Raw genomic sequence first — 17,654 nt, 5'->3', positions numbered from 1 at the left:
TTCAGCTGCTCTGGCATTTACTGAAATAATGTTGTTCACCTGTTTTAGATCTGATATGTTGGCCCTTTTTTGAATATCCGTGCCTGGTGGGGGAAACTTGCAGATTATAGGTCAAATTTCAAACATCCCTCAGTCTAAGTTCCATTTCTCCGCATATAAATTTGCGCATATAATTATTTTTGTGAATTTGTGACTGCAAATGACTGAATTTATGTGCACAAAATCCATTAAAACTTGATCTTCCTGGGCCCATGGGACTTGATCATTTTTGTGCAAAAGTGACGGGATACAAACATTTGCAATCACAAATCTGCACAGGCAGAAATAGCGGGCACCTCTTGGAAATGTGGTCCTGTGTGTGCTGAAAACAAGTATATTTATCATAACAATATTTTGTACTTCTTTGGAGTTTTTCATCTGCGGAGCTCTCTGTGCTTTACATCTCAAATATAGGTAGTGTAGAACAAACCTATGAAGTAAATTCTGCCATGTTTACTGGGGGGAGCTGAACAGAATGCAACTCACTTACATTAATTCTAATGTAGGAAAGTTGCATGTCCTAAAAGGAGACAATAAGAAGAGGAGACTAACTATGTAAATATGTACTATTATGATAGTGTATAGGGGGCCCAATCAGCATAAGGGCCCCATTTTGCTAGGCACTGCGCATAAACAGAACACAAGCCAGTCTGTTCCCCAAAGAGCTTACCGTCTAATTAGCCAAAATGGACAAACAAAAATAGACCAAAAATTGACAAGCAAAATGTCAAAGGTACAAGCCTTTAGATACATTTAAAAAATAAGCTATCCCTAAATACCTCCACCCTATTGGGCACTGGAGAAATGTACCCAGCTTTGTGGCATTCCTCATCAGTTATTGCAATGCTATAATATAGGTATCTGGAAAACAACCTATAAACCAGATAAAGGATAATAATAAACTGCTTTAATAATTTAATTGGAATGATCTTGGCATCAAGAAAAAAAAACCTACTTCAATCACCTGTGGAGGCTTAGTTGTTCATTACCGTTTTTACGATACACTCACTGTGGCTTAATGAGATGGCTATTCTGTGCTAAACAAGCATCAGTTGTTTTGGAAGAGTTCATCAATTCCAGCAGGGCAGCACACAATTGTCTCTCCTGCAAAGCTACTTAGTCTCAAAGAACAGGCTTTAATTACACTGACTGGTATTTTAAAAGGAACACTGTAGATTTTCATACAGTTTATCTATGTTAATTGGACATTAACTTTTTAAATCAGTTTAGAGACTGTAAAACACTGAAAATATTTTTCCTTCTCGCAGTTTCCGTTGCATCATTTACTCAGTGAGTCTAATCCTGCAGTTCTGACAGGCACAGAACTCCCATTGCTGTGTCCTTTACCCCATAGTCCTTTACACCAGTACCCGTGCAAAGTGGGGGGTAAGATGCCAGCACATCAGAATGGTAGCAGTTTACACCCACTGGTGTGGATGACTTCTCCATAGAGAATTGGGTATTTTTGTCTGTGTAAAGAATGCAGGATCGCCATCATGTTTACCTGACCCCGGAGCCAGCAGGAGCAGCCGCAGCATTGCAGGGGAATCCATTGACATTGGAAAGGTTGTGCAAACCATATTCATGCAGATGATTCTCGCTCGGGCTGTTTGTTATCTCCACAGCTCTTTCTCATGCCCCCTTTTCCTGCAGAGCCGCCACACTTCCTCTGCATTCAGGCTCCGGTGAGGCACAAGCTGAAACTGCCATTTCAAAGCGGCAAGGAGAAGGGGCTCCGTCTGCAATACCCCCGAATGGAGCAGCAGCTGGAAAGAACGCTCTTTCGTCCACCTGTCGCATCCTGTCTGACATGTATGTTGAGAGCTCTCTAGGACACGGGCTGTCTTTTTTGTCACTTGTCTGCACAAGAACCTAGCACAGTGGCACCCTGATGCTTGATCGGGCTTCTTATAAGCTTTTGTAATATAAACTACTAATTAGGAGGGGGCTTATTATCTCCTGGAGACAGGCACAAGCATTGCAATGTGGACCAAGATTGCAAATACACCCAAAATATTGAGGTGTCTAGATCCAGGGTTTTGGTTTAGCGGCATTACAAAGACAGCTGTGAGATTCACACACAGGCTATGTCTACACAGCACACCACTGGGTGGCGGCATGTGTAGCTACATGCCACAGTCAAAAGCGGGTTGTTGTGTCCACACTGAGGTGTGTCGCTACACAAGTCAGTGAAAGGCTCTGGCAGGGGGGAGGCAATGGGGAAAGGCTCTGGAGCTGCTGGAGTCCTTCACGGTGGCAGGGAAAGGCTCAGGCAGCGGGGAGGCAGAGGGACACGATCCTGCTAAAAATAGCTTGTAGACATGGGAGGCACTGCTCGGGCATGTAGAGAGCCATGTACCAAAAGGATACAGATGTGTGTTTACTCCACTCACCTGAGCAGTGCCTCACCACCTGCTATTTATACCCATGCTATGGGGCGTGCAGTGTATGTATGCTACACGCCACTATAAGGAGTGTACAGTGTAGACATATCCCCAGACACAGGCTCAGAGTTCAAATCAGGGTTTAGGCTAACATCCATTTTCACTTTTACATTTACACGTCTACCTCTGTGCTGAGACACAGAGCATATGAGTTGTTACAGTCCCTAGCTCCCTTCGAATGGTAGCAGCTCATGCCTTTAGCCCTGGTTCAATCCCTGGTGTGCCATCAGACTCCAGTGGAAAATTTTCCTAATGTTAATATGTCGTCCTACTGAGTTTCACAATCACTAGTAAAGAATGAGTCACAACGGTTCTTTACTTTCCATGGCCTCCTGAGAAGCACCTAGGCCTGGTCAAACTAGACCACTGATCCAGATAGTCTGCTATCCCATGCCCACCAGCGACCAGTGCCAGATACATGAGAGAGAGCTGTAAATCCTCATAATATATCGCATGTTGCAATGCAATAAATAGAGTGGGAGGAGAATTTCTCCCTGTCCCCAGCTGGTGATCAGAATACAAAAGCATCTAGACAACTACATATCAATCAACACCAGAAGAGATGAAAAGCAACAGGAGCCAAAATTTGCTAGGTTCCCCTCTGCAGACTGTTTTTCTCCAACTATCAACTTAATTCAAGGAAGTCCAGTGGCCTGCGTTACACGGGGGGGGGGGAAGTCAGGCATGATGATCCCAATGGCGCCTTTGGGCCTTGAACTCTATGAATCTATACCTCTTCCCATGGCACATCACAGGCTTGGCACAAATCCCCACTTCCTGGGAGACAGCATGAAGTGGAGAGTGGGAAGAGAGGAAGGGAGCACATGGGAGAGGGGACGAGAGCAGTGAGAAGGGGTAGAGATCTGAGATGTAGGCAAGGGGAGAGTCATGTAGTGACACAGGGGTGAGGATGAGGCGCCTGAACGTAATGGGGAACTGAAAAGTTGCAGATACAATGAGATGTGGTCGCCAGCGAGGACTGGGACCGTCAGCACCAAAAGCAAAGGCTCAAAGCATCTGTTAGCTGTGAGCAAATTACAGGCTATTAGAGTTGGCTACTAGACGGAAACAAATTCACATATGAGATGATTTATTACCTAAGAACCCAGGTAGCCTAACTGCTCCTTGCTCTAACCAGTCCCCTGCTGCTACCATTAGACCTCACTGTCTCACTTGCAATTGAATAAAGAACCCCAGTCGATGTATCATAGAATCCAGGCAGGAGAGAAACCCAGCCACTAGTAAGTATGTTCCAGAACTTCAGAGTGACTGGGCTGGACTGTGCATAATGGAGAGAGACTAAATCTTTTCCTCCAAAACGAGTACAGTGTAGAGTTAAGTTGATCACAGAGCAACTGCTGAACTCTAGGGGCTGGGTTACTAAATCAAGCTAACTGCAGAAAAAATAAAGTTGTTTAGTCTGTGGCTATAATTTCTGGGAGAGTCAAGCTGCTTGTGCAAATCATCTATTCCTGCGTTCAGATGTTCCTCCCTTTCTATTCAGTATGGACAAGTCCCTTTCTCCAGGACAGTCAGATCGGGTGTAATTACAGCAATTCTTTTTCTGGTCCTACCAGGGCAATCCAGGGTGCCGTCCCCCCTCTGCCCTGCCTGGCGTTCCCATGCTAGGACATAGTGCTGTTACTGAACCACACACTTGACTGCCCCTCCTTCCCATGCCAGGAACCTGACTCCAGCTCTTCCACACCTCAGCCTCCTGCAGCATACAATGGACTGTAGGGCTGGTGTCCTTCCTTGTGTCAGGGCTGCTTGGCTCCACTCCACTGTAGCAAAGTGCTCCTAATGCCTGTTTACCTGGCCTGGGAAGATCACCCCTGCACAGGGGAGCCCTTGGTGGCAGAGCGCCACCAGGGAAGGCTGTTGTGCCACCTTCTGTGTTGTCCCTCCCTGCAGCCAGGTTAGGGGGCATGTCTGGGGAATAGAGAAGGTAGCAGCGTCCCCTGTACCCTAGTGATTCTGGGGCCCTTGGGTCTGTTGGCAGCCAGTGTAACTTTCAGCAGCCCTCAGACTGCTCTAATTTATACTGGTGGGCCAGCCCTGTGCTCAACCTGGCGCCGAATCGGGGAGCGTGCAGTTAACGAAAAGCCACCTATTTCCACAAACCCCTTTCCTGAGCTACACTGTGCGCCCCTCCACCGCAGCCAAGGATGGGAGCGGAGATTTCCCCAATATCTCATCTTCCTGCGCCAGACGACAGCTCTCAGCACACAGCAAGCCCTGGGTCTGATTTCTAGCGAGTTTCATCTGCCCATCGATTTTCCCTCTCCCTTTCCACTCGTCTTCAGAGGACGCTGAAACAAACCCGGCTGTGCTCACAGGATTGTCTCCCAATAGGCTATACAGATACATTAATGTCCTGCAGCAATGCACCAGTGCCTTTGAGAATAAGGAAAGACTTTCTCTCCCCTCTGTGGGTTAATTGCCAGGCATAGCTAGCCAATGGGACATAACACATTGGTGCTGCTAAACACTGTCACAGAGCCCTCTCTCTGACCAATACTTTTACACACACAAGCCTGAGCGTGGGTACGGGACACCACTGGTGTCACTGAAATTTGCTGAACAAAACAATCAAAGCCATATGGGAAGCAATACAACCCAGCAGAACACAGCTTTACTTTGCATAGCGGCTTCCATGCAAACTGCATCACAAGGTGCTTTGAGTTCAATGCTACAAGGCAGTAGGTGGTAAATGACTGCTAGACTGCCAATTCTTCAGTTTCATGAGCCTCCTCTCCCAAGCTAAAGCTTACAGGTCAATACATAAAGGATAACACAAAGCACAGGAAATGTCAGTTACACAAAGCACAGGAAATGTCAGTTATAGAGCTGGTCAACCAACCAACCAACCAACCAAAAAAGTAAAACACTTTCCCCAAAAATGGCTTTTTTTATTTAAAAAAATTCTCATGGGACAAAATTAGTTTCTGCTGAAATGTTTTGGTGTTTTGACAAAAAACAGAAACAAGTTTTCCAGTTTTGTTTTTTTCCCTCCTTTTTTTCCATTTTGCCACTGGAGAAGGGGGCATGGGAAAAGGAAAGGGGGGAAGGGGAGAGGAAAGGGTTCAGAGAGGATGAAAAAAGGAGAACATTTTTCTTTTCGGGGGGGAGGAGAAACTTGTTTCACAAAAAATAATCACTATTTCTTGACTAGTAATTTCCCCATCTGCTCTGAAGGTGGCAGGCCTGTCCCATCGCTGTACTTTGTGTACCAAGAAGCCCTGAAGTGGGGAAGGGTGGAGATAACTGACTCTGTGAGGAATCCCCATCAGCCTCTCAGGCCAGATGACTGCAGAGCTTAAGGAAAGGGGGACAGATAGGTGTGTAGGGGGACCGGAGGTCCCGATTTTATAGGGAGAGTCCCGATTTTGGGGTCTTTTTCTTATATAAGCACCTATTACCCCCCACTCCCGTCTCGATTTTTCACAGTGCTGTCTGGTCACCCTATAGGTGTGAGACAAGCTCCCATCAAGGACGAGAAGGGGGACAGTTTCCCTTCTGGGAAGATTGAGACAGACATCTTCTCTAGCTCCAGAAATGTATGAGTGAAAATCTAGAGCAGGGAGGGGAGTTTCCACCAGGTCATTTAATTCCCTGCCTCAGACACTGCCTCGTCAGAGCTGGCAGAGACATCTGTGGGTGGTGATGGAGAAGGGAAAGTGACGAGAAAACAGGCGAATGAAGACAGCAACAGCTGGAGGGTGCACAGGGGGCCTGCAGTTAACCTCGGGTGGGGGGGCGTGGGGCTAAGGAATGGACCCCCCAGCTAGCAATTTATGGCCGGTATGGGGGCAAATCCCACCATCACTGTCTGAGAGAAGCGCCTAGAGACTCCAGCTGAGCTCAGGGCCCAATGCGCTCAGTGGTGTATGCACATATAGTAAGAGACAACCCCTGCCTTGAATATCTACAGTTTAATAGACAACGGCTGGGAAAGGAAGGATTACTATCCCCATTTTACAGATGAGGGGACTGAAGCACAGAGAGATTCAGAGCAACATCTTCTGTCCTACCACAAGACCGTGCTACCTCTCCAACACTGATGGAAGGGTTCCAGGGAAACCCCGCAAGTCCAGGCTGGGGGAGATTCCCCTGCTAGTGGGCAAAACTATCCCATCTCAGAGAACAATCTGGCTCGGTGTGTTTTGGCTCCTGTCGCCAGGACTGAGTGTGTGCACAGTGATTCATTTCTGTGGCAAAGGCTCTGCGTTGACATTCAGAGGAGCCTTATCGCAGGGCTCTGGTCCTTTGGGGCTGGGCTGTTCCGGCTGCTATAAGGGCAAAGCTTTTGTTCAGTTCTCACAAGTTAAGAGAGAGCGGCTGAGTGAGCATTAGAGCCGAGACTCCGGTATGAAGCGGCTGATCCTTTTGATGCTTTGCCTTTGGCTGGCCAATGGGTTGCAAAGGTAAGCAGGCTTCCTTGGCCTTTCCTCACTTCTCTGGGCACCCAGGCGACAGCAGCTCTAGGGTCAAGGCTCATTCCCAAGGACTCGTGGATTGTGGCAACGGTGAACATTAAAACAAACAGCAGCCAGAACCGTGTGCCCAGGCTTTAAACAGCACCAGACACAACGTTGCTGGGTGGGGACGGGTAGGCAGGCTGGGTAACATGATGCTCATGAAACTGACGGGGAGAGCACCAGTCAGACCCAGCTTTGTAGGGACCAAGCGGGGTTTCTGTTCCCATCAGAGTATCTTCTCAATGGCTGGCGAGATGGCTCCAGCGGATGGAGACAGAGCCTGGGGACCTGACTCAGAGGAGATGGTGGGTTAATATGAATTACCTGTTGGTAAATGGGTGTAAGAGCGTCTAAATGGATGTAATTCACTCATGAAGGGGCCAGCAAAGAAGGACGTACCAACTGCCGGGAGCGGGGACCAGGCATAAACTCTACTACAGTGTTTTAACATTGACTTACACCTGCTTCCAACTCCTCAGCTAGTAAGCGATAACAATTTAGACTCCTTCACCTTTGCTTACCTCTGCCTAAATTACAACTCACCTCTGCACTTGGTTCTAAGATTCAGGACTGCTGGGTTCTAGTCCTGGCTCTGCCTGTGAATCGCCCACGGAGCAAGTCCGCTCACCCCTTTGTATCTCAGATACAGGGCTGGCTCTAGGCACCAGCGTTCCAAGCATAGGCTTGGGGCAGCACTCTGTTTTGTTTTTTTATTGCTTGGGGCGGCAAAAAGCCTGGAGCCAGCCCTGCTCTGATATAAAGCAGGGATAACACCACCTCCTGGGAGGGCAGGGTTGAGAGTCTACACTGATGAGCATTTTAAAACACACTTTGGGGTTCTCAACTGAGCACTGCCCGGGAAGTGAAAAGAATCATCATTCGGTCGTAGTCGTTAGCGTCAGTGGGCAAAATGGATCTGGATTTCTCAACACTAACAGCCAATCTCTGTGCTGATCTACTCCCCATGCAAACTCACTGGAGTCAGAGACACACCTTGGTGCCACTGAAGTCAATGGGTTTGGAGAGGGTGTAAATCAGAGAATAACTAGCCCCCTGAGCAAAGGACTAATTTACTCTTCATATTGTGATCACACCTAGGAGCCTCAGTCCTCTCAAAACAGCAGCTCAATGTGCAGTCAAAAAAGCAATCAGAACATTGGGAATCATTAGGAAAGGGATAGATAAGAAGATATAGTGGCATTATGACATTTTCTATAAATCCATGGCACACCTGCACCTTTAATACTGCGTGCAGTTCGAGTTGCTCCCATATCAAAAAAGATATATTAGAACTGGAAAAAAATACAGAGAAGGGCAACAGAAATTATTAGAGTATGAAATAGCTTCCAAATGAGGAGAAATTAGAAAGACTGCGACTATTCAGCTTAGAAAAGAGATGACTAAGAGGGGATCTGATAGAGATCTATAAAGTCATGCCTGGTATAGAGAAAGTGAATAGGGGAGTGTTATTTACCCCTTCACATAACACATAAACCAAGGGTCACCCAATGAAGTTAATAGGCAGCACCTTTAAAACAAACATAAGGAAGTATTTGTTCATACAATGCCCAGGAACTCGTTGCCAGGGGATGTTGTGAAGGCCAAAAGTATAACTGGGTTTAAAAAAGAATTAGGTAAGTTCACATAGGATAGGTCCATCAATGGCTCTTAGCCAAGATGGTCAGGGATGCAACCCTATGCTCTGGGTGTCCCTAAACCTCTGACTGCCAGAAGCTGGGACTGGATGACAGTACATGGATCACTTGATAATTGTCCGGGTCTATTAATTCCCTCTGAAGCATCTGGCACCATCCACTGTTGGAAGACAGGATCCTGGGCTACATGGACCATTGGTCTGACCCAGTATGGCCATTCTTATGTAATGTCATAGATCAGGACCCCACTGTGCTGGGTGCAGTACAAAAAAAAAAAGAACAAAAAAAGGTCCCTTCCCCCAAAGGCTTACAATCGAAGTAAATACCACACACCAGTACATGTGTGCCTTCTATCAGATGCCATTCACTGGGTAGACGGGCCAATCCACCCTGTACTTCTGCAAGCCTGCTTTTAATTCGGGTTCCCTAGTTTCTGTTGCTCAGGACCATGTTTACTGGGCGAATGCCTTCTTTCCCCAGGGTGCCCCTGAGGAGACACAAATCCCTGCGGAAAATCCTGAGGGAGCATGGGCAGCTGTCCAAATTTTGGAAGGCCCAGAAGCTGGACATGATCCAGTACACAGAAGACTGTTCCGCCGTCCCAGAAACTAATGAGCCACTCATCAACTACCTGGATGTAAGTTACACAGCAAGGGGTGGGGGGGAGGCAGCATTGGGAGCACTGCTTTGCAGAAATCACTGAAAAGCAACACAGGAAGCAGAGAGTGCACATTATTTTGCATGAACAGCCTTGAATGCCCTACATCCTGACCCTTGAGTTCAGCTCCTGTTAAACAGAGTCTGAGCAAAGCCAACAATAATACAATAGTGTGCCATAGTTATCTGTCTGCCCGACTTTTTACTGGTCTTTTGTCCGGTAGGTATGTGACTTGTGAATGTAATGTTGATCCCATACAAAGGTATATTCAGTGTATATTATACACACACACACACACAAATCCCACTTTTCTCCTAATCTTCTGGGCATGAAGCTAGTGACAGTAGCCTAGAGCCAAGAACCAAAATCCCCTCCAAAACTAAAATACAATCATACAAGTAGAGCAGGGTCCAAGCCAGAAGGTTTAGACCCAAAGACCAACTTTCCCAGTGGTTGGGGGTATTTCCCGGATCTGAGGTCTTAGTCTGGCCTGTTATAGTGTCAGTGGTTGTGACATTTGGTTCTAAGCATTCCTAAAGTTCAGGACATGTTTGGATCTTTATGGGGATTCTGCTCAGGCCTGTTCCCGTTCCTGCTGATGCCCGTGGGAACTGGGCCACTGAGATTGTCGGGAGCAGGCCGGAGTCCACAATCATTGTCCATTTTCATTCTGGATTTGTTACCATTTTTCTAGGCTCTTGCTATATCTGGCTCCTGCTTTCCCCCTAGAATCATGCTGCAGTATCCCCCACATGGTGTCAGCCATTCCAGAAACAAAGTCAGCCCATTTCAAACATCCATCCCATAGCTATCCCCCTGGAGCTTGGCTCTGCTGCGGTTTCCCATGGTGCCTATGCCTGACAATGGCTGTTGCTTTGCTCTTTGTCTAGATGGAGTATTTTGGACAGATTTCTATTGGGACCCCTCCTCAGAATTTCACAGTGTTATTCGACACTGGCTCCTCCAATCTCTGGGTTCCATCCATCTATTGTGTCAGCAAAGCCTGTGGTAAGTAGCAATTCCTCAGCTGCACATTGCTCCTGGACATTGGCTGGGGCAGAGTAGAGAGACTGGGCCTGACTCTCCACTCAGCACCAAAGTGAATCAAGAGAAAATCAAGTGAAGTCCATGGAGATACACCACTGTAAATGTGGGGGAAAGGGGCAATCAGCCTTGAGGTGCTTAGAGAAATTCCCCTCTTCATGGGCACCTTACTAGCTTCGCTGAGCCACTGCTTGGCAAATGCAGGCAAAATTAAATATGCTCCGAAAGAGCACAAAGTGAATGCACCAGCATGGAACCCAGACCATCTGCACTGAAATCAACCAATAGGAAAAGGGGATGTAACAAAAACGGAACCCCTTTGTCATGCACACTGTGTGTTAGGTCCTAAAAAAAGAAAAAGAAAAATACATCTGTTTTGTTACAAGCTCATTGCATGTAATTGCAATGGTACTAGGCAGCCATCCTGGAAACTACAGGTTAATCGAGACTGCAGCCTTAGTTCTGGGCAGCAGTCCCAGGAATTCAGCTTCATAGTACACTTGGGGCTGGTTCTGGGCAGCTGCAGCAGTGGTATTTGCCGGGTAATAGGCTGTGCTCAAGGATCTGGGCCAGTGGCACTGCAGCTTTCAGGAGTGGGTTGATCAGTAGGCAGGCTCCTAAGGAGACAGATCATTGCACAACACATGTGTATTGTGCCTCAGAATTTCTGTCTTTGCCGGACACCAGATGAGGGAGCGATAGATTATTGGGACATGGATCAGTTAATGTATAATTCCTTAGCAGCCAGGGAAAGGTCAAAGGAGCCTGAAAGGGTTGCGTTGTTGGGGGGAGGGGGTCCATTTTGTCTAATTATAGACGTTGGCTCCACTCCCAGTTAAGACTCTCAGGTGGGCCTGGGATACTTACAACTGATCTTGCGCAAGTGGCCACTATGATTCTGAGTGTCCAGCCATAAAGGGTATCAGGCTGGACACCCAAAAATGGAGGGACCCCAAATCAATGAACACTTTTCATAGTGTTGGCCCTAGTCATGACAACTCGGTGCAACATGAAACATTGAAAATATATTTATAAAGAACTGAGAATTGTGTGGAGAAATCACTTACTGGACTATGTGGAGACCAGGATTCCCTTTTACTCCAACCCACTGCTTAGCACAGGAAAGGAGTTAGGGAGGGAGGAGGAATAGGTGGCTTTATGCCACCCTTTGCACTCATTGTAGCCCATGATATAAATTAGAGCAGCCAAAGGGCTGCTCTAATCTATACTCTGCTTTCAATAGCCCCCTCCTCCCTGAGGGCTAAGGGAAGCAAAGAATACTCAGGAGTGCAGCTATTCTCTGCCTAAGCCTCCTACACTGGGGGTGGGACTGGAAGAGGAGCTGGCTTAGTGCTGTTCTGGTAGCAATACACCACTGCCTGGGTGTATTCACCAGGGCCTGCTTCTACCCTTTCTACTACTCCTTTATGATCTCAGAGTGGAAGAGAGCATCAGGCCTAGGGTTTAAGTAGGCAAGTCACTTTCCCTCTCTTGTGTCTCAATTTCCCCAGCTGTAAAATGGGGATAATAATACTGACTTCCCTATCTCACAGGAGTGTTGTGAGGATAAATTAGGTAACTATTGCACAGTGATTTGAAAACTTAAAGTGCTATCAAGTTCTTGCAATAATATGTTTACTTGCAGCACTTTATGCAGCCATTAGATGACTCCATACCTAGCATAGAGTTCCATATGGGTAGTGGTGCTTGTTGTAAACAGAACACAATGCTGGAACTCAAGCTCTGTGGAAACCTGTTTCTTTATGTTTACAAGTTGTAGCTGTTTTCTTTAATAAACCACTCCTCTTTAAGACAAACTGTAACTGGATACATGACGGTGCTAAGAATTATTATTCTTTGTAATACAGAAAATACATCTCTAAATGCTCACATTTTGCTAGAGCTCTTTTATTTACAAGTTAACCTGACCATTCCATTGCATAGAGTAATTTCAATTGCCTCGTTTTTTTTCTGTGTTTGGACAGAACCTAGCACAAGGGGGTCCTAGTTCACAGCTAGAGCTCCTAGGTGCTACAGTTATGCAAGCAATAACAGAGGCATCTTGTTTTACTACAGCTATGCATTCCAGATTTCACCCATCAGATTCCAACACCTACAGTGAAGTTGGGACTCCCTTCTCGATTCAGTATGGGACTGGTAGTTTGTCGGGAATCATCGGATCAGATCAAGTCACTGTGAGCAGAGTTTGGTTTTCTTTAGAAAAATTAAAAAGGTTCTACTGCCATTTTCTCTCCTGTCCATGGCACTGTGACTGCAGGACATTATTTGGTCACCATGTGAGCCCATCTCCCATTGTTCTTTCCTGGTAGGGCACCATGACTGCAGAACCTTTCCTGGCTCAGCTCCCAAGGAAGTCAGTGGGAATGGAGGGCATTCTGCACTTCGAGGGAGGTGCTCAGAACATTGCAGGATTGGGTCCTCCGGGCATGCCTGTTGTAAATAAGTGGATTCCTCACCCCACTCCTGACACCACACACACACACACTTACAACTGATACAACTAAACCCCATTTATCCACCCCTTCTCCCCAAGTGTGCCTTCATTCTTCATGAAAATAACCAAGACCTAAGGCAGGACTCAGCTTACAAACATGAGCATTAGCCCCCTAACTCCCTTCTGAGTGGGCTGATCAGAATTTTCTACCTGCAGGAACTCCTGCCTTTCTCTTTAGCTCGCTGCAGAGTAAACTTTGAACTTTTATGTGCTTGCTTGTAGCCAATGAGACATACCTCATCTAATTACCAAGATGAGTCAGCATAATAGCTTTGCACTTCACAACAAGGTTCTACACGCTGAAAACCTTCCTTTCCTGTTCTCTCCTGTTATGACACCATGACCTGGCCTCCAGAAGACCAAATTCTTCCTATTCTTTCCTGCTGTGGCACCATAAGCGGCCTGTTGCTGAGCCTTCTGATGAAAGGTCAGAAACAATAAGTAGCTTTTCTTTCCCCTCTAGGTTGAAGGCATTACTGTCAGCAACCAGCAGTTCGCAGAGAGCGTCAGCGAGCCAGGAAACACTTTTCTGGATGCTGAGTTTGATGGGATTCTTGGACTGGCCTATCCATCACTGGCAGTGGATGGGGTTACCCCTGTGTTTGATAACATGATGGCACAAAATCTAGTGGATCTGCCAATATTCTCAGTCTACATGAACAGGTGTGAACACGATTCTGTACAAAATGGGCTACGGCCTGATGGTCAGGCCTTGTTCTCAAGGGAATTGGGAACAGGCTGGGCCCAAAGAGGGCTGTTAAAACAGGAATGGGTTTTTTACTTAGATTGTAAGCTTTCTGGGGCAGAGACTGCCTTTTTGTTCTGTTTGTACAACGCCTGGTGCAATGGGGTCCTGGCCCATGACTGGGGCTCCCAGGCACTATCCCAATACAAAGAATGAACAACAACAGGAAGTAGTTTGGGGAGAAAACTAATGGATTACTGTAGTTTAAAGAGCTATGTGCACAGTAATAGGATTATATAATGTGAAATGCTTCTGCTAATGGAAAACCCGGATGTACCAAATCCTCTTTTCTCCAGGAACCCGGATTCCTCTGTTGGGGGAGAACTATTATTTGGTGGCTTTGATCCTTCTCATTTCAGCGGGACTCTGAACTGGGTACCAGTCACTAAACAAGGATACTGGCAAATCCAATTAGACAAGTAAGTGTCTGTGTGGGGTGGTGGTTCCCCGTGATGACGGCTGGGGTGGGGGTGGCACTGGGTGGGCACAGATTAGAGGTAAACTGTGTAACCGTTAAACCCTGTCAATTCACAACAGCAGCAATCCAAAGCCACTCATCCCCTAAACTACATGCACTCTCCCAGGACCTCGGTGCCATGATCAATTAATGGACAAAGAGATTCACTTAGGAAAAAGGATGCTCCCAAACCTGCTGCCTTCTCTGGCTCTTGAATAGAGACGAAGGATAGTCCTGTGCTTAGGACACTAGCCTGGGGCATGGAAGAACCAGTTCCCAGCTCTGTCACACACTCCCTGTGTGACCTTGAGCAAATCACATTGTCTTCCGAACCCCAGTTCCCCATATATAAAGTGAAGGTAATAGTCCTTCCCTGCTTCCCAGGGGTGTTGTGAGGTGCCCAGATACTACAGAGACTGTGTGTGGGGGGTGTCACATGAGCATGTAACAGACAGAATTGCATCTTATGTTTTGAAAACCATGTCTGTACTGAACTAGGTTTTCCTCCCGTCTAGGATCAGTTTTCAAAAAATGCTCAGCACCAGATTTCCACAGCACACAGCCTCCAGGATGACACTGGTGGGCAGATTTTCAATAGCTCTCAGCCCGCCACGTGCCTGGCTCTTGCAAAAAGCTGGCCAACATCGGGGAATGAAAAACAGAAATGTTCTCTCAAAAATAGACTTAAATAGCCCAATATATGTACCTTGTTGATTCTTCATCTCTGCCTAGAAGCAATGTAATGTCCTAGGGTTTGTCCAGAGACCTAAACCAAAGAAAATGTAAAATATTTAAGGAAAAGCCTCACTTATATTTTATGTACATGATTTAAAGTAGCTAAAATCTCCATCATTGGTCAGCAGCCACAAGAATCCAACTTTAATATAACCTGCAAGGCATACACGTAACACACTTGCAAAGGGCAATTTGTCCCTACCTAGTGGCTGGGCCAAACAGAGAAACAACAGCCTACTAACGTCTACCAATGAAGAAATAATTCCTTTAGCTGAAGTAATAGAGACCTATGCTTTGATGCTGCAGGCCCTGAGTTCAGTTCCTGGTGTTGACCAGTTTTTGTTTTATATACACAGAAAGCAATTCTGTGAATTAGTTAATTGTGCTCTCCTATCTGAGTGCCTCCCAGACATCAGAGTAACCATCAAGCAAAGCCTCAGTACTTACTCTCTAATCACATGCACAATCTTATCAGACTATCCCACTGACTCTGGAATGGTCACAGTTCTGATGTGCTCTCAGCCATGCGCTGGGTCAGTGGGGAGAGGAACGCATTTCCCATAGACCCTTTCCCCAATGCTTGTTCCATTTCCTTTTCCCCAGCATACAGGTGGGCGGGACAGTTGCCTTCTGTGCAGAAGGATGCCAGGCGATAGTAGACACCGGGACTTCTCTCATCACAGGTCCTTCCAAAGAAATAAAAGAAATGCAAAATTATATTGGTGCAGTGCCCACGGATGGCGAGGTAAGCCAATGTGAGATGGGCAGATACCACATTTCCTGGATGCAGGAATTCTTGTCTCCCCATGCTAGATTTCCAACCAGGATATAACTCCTCAAACAAAATATTACAGAAATATTTGAAGTTTGGCATCTCTGCTGGAGACAAGTGAAGGCTCTAGGTTTCAAAAGGCCTGATCAGACCCATATAATATGTCAGCATACAGCCCCGGTAAAGAGATAAAGGCACTCACTATTGAAACCCTGCCTTTACCATTATGCCACTGAATACCACATGCTCATATCCTTGCTGCAAGTCCTAAGGCCTCAGAGACACACAGCCTTTCCTATATGTCACCTGGGGTCTCTGTATATAAACACTGCTGTCGAATTTCTATTAAAATCTGGATGTAGATATCCTTCCCTGTCCCCTTAAAAGCTACAAGTACTCTTGCTGGCCTATTCCCTTTTGTGTAAGACAATTATTAATGTTGCAGGACTGCAGCATTTAGAGATTAACAATATAGGTCCATGTGCTCGTACAGGAGACAGCATGGCTTAGAGAACAGAGTCCTGGGTTGAGAACCAAGTAATGTAGTTCTATCCTGATGCTCCTTCGTTGGGCACATCCCTTACCCTCTCTGGGTCTCATCTGTAAGGGGCATTGGGTGTTGTAACAGCTTCCCACCCAATGCAGCGTTATTCCCTGTTGTACATTTACCACCATCCAGCAGCAACTTAGTACATTTTACATGAAATCAGGACTGTGTTTTTTCCCAGGGTTTGGGGTTGTTGTTTTTTCCAGAAGGCTCCTTCTGATAGAAGGCCACTGACCCATGACATTCACCTCCATTGAGGGTATATTGACATACAGGTAGCATCACTGCTAGCTAGAGGAAAGCTGGCTTGGGCACGCCTACATGAGCTGGAATCACACCTCTGAGCTTCATGCCTACCCCTAACCCATACACCTGCCAGTAACAAGTCAAAGGACTAGCTCCCAGGGTCAGCTGCTTGGGAAGGGGAGAACTGTATTAGGCTTTCTGGCCTTTGGGGTCAGCATGCCAGGTAAGCCGTCCCTGCAGCCGGCCCTTGGCCAATCTGTGTCATGTCTGTCACTTTGCAGTACGCCGTGGAATGCAACAACCTGAATGTGATGCCTGATGTTACCTTCACCATCAATGGGATCCCATACACGCTCAGTCCCCAGGCCTACACCCTCATGGTACAAACGTCTTCCTCATTCTGAAACTGGCATGACAGCATGTGTCCCCAGTTTCCCTTGTAGGCTTATGTTCAATCCAGCCTTGAGATGCGGGCTGCGCTAAATGCAGTCCCATTTTTAGCTCAGGCAGGAAGTTGGGAAGCACAAGAGAGCCTCCAGCCTCTGTTTAATGTTCACAAGATCAATTGCTGTTCTGTAACAGTTCGGACAATGAAAGGGGCGATAGGGAGTGTGGTCTAATGGTTAGCACAGGGTGGTGGGAGTCAGGATGCCTGGGTTCTGTTCCCAGCTCTGGGAGAAGCGTTGGAGCATGGGAGTGGGTGCTGTATGTCCTGGAATCTATTCCCAGCATTGAGTTGGTGGGGGTCAGGTGGTTATAGCAAAGCGAGTGGGAGGCAGGAGTCTTAGAATCAGCTCTCAGAGGGGTGTGTGGTTTGAGTACTGGGCTGGTAGTTAGGATTCCTGCATTTTCTTCCTGGCCTTTCTAGAAAGGTGGAATTTGTTCTCATATTCGCAATTCCTCTTCCCCTTAGGATAATAGTGACGGCATGGCATTCTGCACCAGCGGCTTCCAGGGGCTGAACATGCAACCACCGGCTGGGCCACTCTGGATTCTGGGTGATGTTTTCATTGGCCAGTTTTACTCGGTCTTTGACCGTGGAAATAACAGAGTTGGGCTGGCACCAGTTGTCCCTTAAGGCAGTGTTTCCTAATGGTCAGAGTAAGGCAGTAGGAGTCAGTGTAGAGCTTGGTTCTATTCCTGGCTCTGCCACTGTGTGACTTTGGGCAAGTAACATCATGTATCTTTGTGCCTCAGTTTCCCCACCTGTAAAACAGGGATAATCATACTGACCTCCTTTGTAAAATGCCTTGGGATCCTTGGCTGACAAGCACTACGGAAATGCAAAGTGTAGCAGGAGGCATTTGTGTAACCAA

The 17,654-nt window shown here is 46.8% G+C and overlaps 1 protein-coding gene across 1 annotated transcript; it reads left to right on the top strand.

The window, feature by feature from the left end:
* Positions 1–6,854: 6,854 nt before the first annotated feature.
* On the top strand, positions 6,855–17,416 carry CTSE (cathepsin E). The gene is made up of 9 exons (XM_065402829.1): positions 6,855–6,910; positions 9,100–9,256; positions 10,168–10,285; positions 12,398–12,516; positions 13,300–13,499; positions 13,878–14,000; positions 15,377–15,518; positions 16,620–16,718; positions 17,252–17,416. Exons 1-9 carry the CDS (start codon positions 6,855–6,857, stop codon positions 17,414–17,416), a joined length of 1,179 nt encoding a protein of 392 aa, XP_065258901.1.
* The last annotated feature ends 238 nt before the right edge of the window (positions 17,417–17,654 follow it).

The sequence above is a fragment of the Emys orbicularis genome, chromosome 4, assembly GCF_028017835.1.
Source record: "Emys orbicularis isolate rEmyOrb1 chromosome 4, rEmyOrb1.hap1, whole genome shotgun sequence".
NCBI classification, from domain to species: domain Eukaryota; kingdom Metazoa; phylum Chordata; order Testudines; family Emydidae; genus Emys; species Emys orbicularis.
The sequence above is the reverse complement of the archived record's forward strand: the minus strand, read 5'-3'. Positions and strand labels throughout refer to the sequence as shown.